At 65.0% G+C, this 5,297-nt stretch overlaps 1 protein-coding gene across 1 annotated transcript; it reads right to left on the bottom strand.

Annotated features, from left to right (window-relative positions):
• Positions 1-219: 219 nt before the first annotated feature.
• UBALD1 (UBA like domain containing 1) lies at positions 220-4,458 on the bottom strand. Its single transcript, XM_070362522.1, has 3 exons — positions 4,226-4,458; positions 892-954; positions 220-628 (listed from the first exon to the last, which is right to left on the bottom strand). The coding sequence occupies exons 1-3, from the start codon at positions 4,343-4,345 to the stop codon at positions 275-277; spliced, it is 537 nt and encodes a 178-aa protein (XP_070218623.1). The 5' UTR covers positions 4,346-4,458; the 3' UTR covers positions 220-274.
• Between the last annotated feature and the right edge of the window lie 839 nt (positions 4,459-5,297).

Here is a 5,297-nt window from a genome sequence, read left to right as displayed (position 1 = left end):
GTGGGCGAGTCCTCTGGGGAAGGCTGCTTGTTCTCCGAGCTTTTGTCCATCAGCACCCAGGTGACTCGAAACCAAATCCATGGAAGCGGGGCGCCACAGGCCTGTGCCGCCGGGCAGGCGTGCGGGCAGCCTGTGGGCTGGCTCGAGGGTCCGGTCTCTCCCCTCCAGGGCTCCGGGGAAAAGGGGTGCAGACAGAGGGTGAAGGGGGCCCGCAGAGACGTCCTCTCCCCCGCCCCACGGGGTCCTGGCCTCCGGGAGGGGGGAGGGGCCTCCCTTATCTCTCGGCCTCCATGGCGGGGTGGGCCCTGGGTTCCGAGGCGGCCTGTTGGGGGGCCAGGGGCGGCCAGTCTGACGCCGGGGAAGGGGGGGCCGGAGTCCACAGGGGCGGCTGCGGCGGCTGGTGGTGCTGTGCGCCCCCTGGGGGTGAGGCCGCGGCTGGCCAGCTGGGCGCCGCAAAGCTGCCGGTGGCGGTGAGCGGGAAGTGCGGCGGCGGCGACGTGGCCGTGGCGGCCATCGGGCTGCCGCTGCCTCCGCTGTGGAAGCTCTCGGAGGCCTTGAGGCGGGAGAACATGGTGAGGGCATCGGGGAAGTTGGGGGGCGTGGCGGGGGTGTTGGCAGGAGTGCACATCTGTAGGGGGAAGAGGGAGGGGGATGAGTGCCCCTTTCAGAAGGGCCCCTTCCCCAGTGCAGCACCCCCCGCGGGCGGTCCCCCAGCCCGGAGCTCACAGGGGAGCAGAGCGGTGCCCACGTGCGCAGGCCCACGCGGCCTGCTGCCCAGCTCCCAGGAGTCCCTCCCAGCGGCTCCTTCCTCAGGCCTGGGCGGGTACCCCCGACCCCCCGGGACTGGTAGAGTCCCGCAGGGATGCCCCTGGGGCTACAGGGAACACTTACCATCTGGTGGTGATGGTGGCTGTACGGGATGTTGGTCTCTTGGAAAAAGGCGCTGAGGGCCGTCTGTAGGAAAAAAGGCCCATGCTTACCTTCAGGACCCCAGTGGCCTTGGCCTGGCCTTCCTTGACTCTCAGCACCACCCGGAGAGGTGCTGTGGAGCCCTGGGCTGGTGGGCAGGGAGGACCCTCAGGACACTGCCTGCAAGCTGGCTGCCAGGTTCGTCCAGCTTACCTGGTTTCGTCACCATGAGTGACGTGAGGGCCTGTCTCATGGGGAAAGGGCTCCAGGAGACTCTGGCCCTATGGTCACCAACTCTATGGGCGGCAACTCCTTACTCCTCCCTGAGTTTCACTTTCCTTGTCTATGAACCAGAGGATGGCAAAGGCACCCCGATGTTGAGAGCCTGTAGCCCACCGCGCCTCTCCTGGGCTAGCCAAGGGACCCTGCCCTGCCTCTCGGTTTATCCTCCTGCACCAAAGGGACTAGGAGGCTGGCAGCCATGCTCCTGAGGTCCCCGGGCCAGGCTGGGATTAAATACTGTGCTGTGGGTTTCCCACTCCTATCCAGTCGTCGGAGCCTCCCAACAAACTGGTGGAGCAAGAGGAAGGTTGCAGTGGGGTTCGCACCCAGGACTGTGAGAAGCGGGTGGGAAAGGGGGTGGCAGCGGCTCCGGGTCAAACCAGCTCCTCGAGTGGCCCTGGGGGGCTGGGGGGAAGGGCCCCCAGGGCGGTGGCCTCTGGTACTGGTGTGTCCTGATTCGGCCCCTTGCAGGACAGGCATCCAGGAAAATAAGGGAACCAGCTGCTCTTGCGAAAGTGCAGGGTGAGGGAGCCCGTCAAGTATGTGAAGGGTCTGCGGGCAGCTCTGCCCTCCACGCCGCCCCCCTTGGGCTCCCCGCCCACTGCGGCCCAGGGCTGTCAGCTCCCTCCCCCACTCCCAACACACCCAGAAACCCAGCCTGGCTCCAGGCTTACCCTAGAGGTTTTATTACTAGAGTAAATTCAAATGAATTATTCTGGGAATTTCCTGCTGGAGACGCCCTACCCCAACGTCCCTAAACAGGGGTGTGGGAGCTGGGGGCGGGGGGAGAATGCCTCGGTTTCTAAGCACCTCCTTGTGACACCTCCCGGACCAGGAGCCCCAAGGGACACCAACCTATTCCTCCCCCAGCAGCAGCCCCATAGGCAGCTGCAGTGTGTGAGCATTCCAGGGAGAGGCGGTTGCCCTTTGCCTGCCTTCCTAGAGCACCCCCAAACTTAAAGCACAGAGGTCCCCCTCCCCCAGCAGCCTTCTGTCCCCATGAACACCTGAATCACAGAGAATATGACCCCAAAACAGGCCTCCTGCTGGTCCAGCCCTCAGCCCAAGTGGCTGCCAGCCGGGGGTAGAGGCAAGGAATCCCACTCACTCCCAGGAAGACCTAAGGGCTGGATGTTCACACCCCATTTTTACCCTGAGAACCTTCCTACTAACCACATCCCCACTTTACACATAGTGAAGCTGAGATTCGGGGAGCCCAGGACTTGTACCATGGGGGCCATCAAAGCTCCCCAGTCTGCAAGCTGTTCCTGCCCGTCCTCAGGTCAGAGTTTCCCCAGGCATTTTAATCTTCAAAGATACATTTTCAATTCCAGTGACCAGGAGACACCAACCCTGAGCGACTGCCAGCCTGTGCCAGGCTCTGTGGGCAGGGCTGCTTCCCACCGGACACCTGCCCGCCCAGCCAGAGGGGGGGACGTGTATGCAGATGTGGGACTCCAGCAAACTACCATGAATGTGGTTTTGCAAGTTTTGCTACATCTAGCTCTAGATTAGGAAGCTTCCTGCAGGGTAGGGCTGCCAGGCTGGGAAGAGGGGGCTGCCCATGCACTCCTCAGAGGTCAGCTCACAGCTCACGGCCCCCAGGTACAGCGATGGAAACTGAGGCCACAGGGTGGGACCTGCCCAGAGAGAGCGAGCAGTGCCCCATCTTGTGATTTGAGGACCACCCCAGGATTAGCTGTCAGGTCCCCCTGAGATCTCTGGTGGGAAAGTGAGCAAGGATTCCTCTGAGTGGACAGGCCACTGCCTCCCCAGACTGTCCCAACTTTGGGGCAGGAATTATTATCTCTGTCCCACCCCACAGGAAGCTGAACACAGCCCCCAGGCTCCCTGTCCCTCCTCTGGCAGGGAGTACCTTCCCTGAGCTGGCTTCCCATCTAGAAACCAGGCTCCCCAGCCCAGGCTGGGCACGGACTCTACAGACCGAGACTGTGACCTTACACCTGTGAGGGGTGGAGCTCAAGGGGCTCTGGCCTCCTCCCTAGATACCATCCCGGGTTATTTCTGGGGCAGTCGAGTTGGGAAGGCCAGGTGGCCTTTTGGCAAGCCCTGGGCACTAGTGCTCTATGGGTCAGGGAGGCCTGGGGAGGTGGGGGCCAGGCTGGGGCAGCCCCACCTCCCGCCCAGCTGGCCGAAAGCCACTGAACCGTGTACACCAAGCCGTGCGCTGTGCAGGCAGATTCGGCAGCCAGCACAGGAGGGCACCTGGATACGCCTCCGGCGCGGGGTACACAGATTACACCCTTAGCTGTCGTATGGGGCTCTGACACACCACTTGGACACCCATGTGTGCACACGCCTGAGTACCGTCTGCAAAACGGTGACCTGTGCGTACACGGAGCGCACAGAGCCCGCACCCGCGCCGCGGGCTGGACTGAGTGTTTACACACACAGACGCCAACATGCCCACACGTAGCGTGGCGCGTGCGTAAATACAAATGCACAAGTACGTGGACACGCGCCGCCGAGCTGCCCACCGGGCACGCAGACCCTCAGACCCACACACACCGGAGGCTCCACCCGCGGGCTCAGGGCTTCCAAGGCGGGGGCGGCGCGGGCCCAGTTCGGCCCAGGCCATGGGCGTCCTCCTTCCGGCTGCCGAGCCGACTGTCCGTCGGGGCCTCAGCGCCGCCCCGCCCTGGCCGTTACCGAACAAAAAAGGGGGTCCCCGGAACCCGATCGCCTGGGGAATCTGGGGGTTGGGGGGGGGCGGGGATTCCGGACCCGGCGAGGGCAGGCCGCCCCTCCCGCCCACCCCGCGCGGGCGGCGTTTCCGGGGGCCGCGTAGTCGCGGCCGCGCCGCTGGGCCTGACCCGCACGCCGCGTGTGCGCGCCGGGGCCCGGACGCCGGGGCGCGCGGCCGCCTGGACACCGGGGCCGAGAGCGCGGGCCCGGCCCCGGCGGAGCGCGCCGCGGCACGTGTCCACACCCGCCCGCACACGCCCCACAGCAAGCGCCGCCACGCGGGACGGACACCCAGCGCCCCGGGCCCGGCCCAGCCCCGGCCGCCTACCTCGAACTGCCAGTGGGCCGCCTGCAGCAACTGCTTCGCCTGGTCGGCCGCACAGCCGGCCGTCAGTACGAACTGGTTGATCATGACCTGGTGCTTGAGCTCGTCCATGTTCACGGACATGGCGCCGCGGCCGCCTGCCCGCTCCAGCCTCCCGCCACGGTGCTCTCCTCCGCCTCACGCGTCCACCATTAGCGAGCCGGCTCCGGCTAATACAAATATTTACTGTGCGGCTCTGACTCACCGAGCCTCGCCTCGCTCCGGGCCGCGGGCGGCATGCTGGGATATGTAGTCCCGCGCCGCTTCCGCCGCGCTCGGCCTGGCGTGCGGGCCGGGCCCGAGGGTGTGTCCTGAGTGTTAGGCGCCTACTTAGTGTGCAGAAGCTGGACGGGCGCGTGCCCAGGCCGTGACTGCACCGATTTGGGTGGGTGGGCGGGTGGTCCGGAGGCGGGGGCTACAGACCGTGCACGGGCGCAAACGCTGGTTGTTGGCCAAGACCCCAGGATCCCGAACCCCAGTGTGGTTGGCATCCCCCGTGTTGACTAGGCGCCTTATTTTTGCACAAATCATCAACACGAGGGCCATAAGGCACCGAAAGCCTGGCGCACTCAGTTCAGTCGCTCAGTCGTGTCCGACTCTGAGACCCCACGGACTACAGCATGCCAAGCCTGCCTGTCCATCAGGCGCCTACAAATACTTGTTCAGTGAATGAATGAATCTGCCCTTTAGAGTTCTACTTCGAGTCACCGCCTCCAGGGAGCCTTCCAAGCCTTCCCCAACACCCGTGGACTGGAAGCCTGCATCTCCCACTTGTAACGCTGGTCCCTCCCTCCCTGGCCCGATGCTGGACCAGGCACAGGAGGCCTGAAGAACGCTGGAGGAAGCGCTGAGGGCTGGGACTGACAAGGAGGCCCGCAGTCTCGGGAGCCCCGGAGTACCCCTCCGCGCGACGCTCTCACTTTCCCACGCAAAATCTCGTGCGCTTGGCCGGAAATCTCGACTCTTAATGTGCGGGCGCTAGGACCGCTCGGAGCCAGTTCCGGGGAGGCCCCCGAACTTCCACTCCCAGGATGCC

Source organism: Bos mutus, chromosome 25 (genome assembly GCF_027580195.1).
Source record: "Bos mutus isolate GX-2022 chromosome 25, NWIPB_WYAK_1.1, whole genome shotgun sequence".
Lineage (NCBI taxonomy): Eukaryota > Metazoa > Chordata > Mammalia > Artiodactyla > Bovidae > Bos > Bos mutus.
Note: the sequence above shows the minus strand (reverse complement) of the source record. Positions and strands in the feature narration are given on the sequence as shown.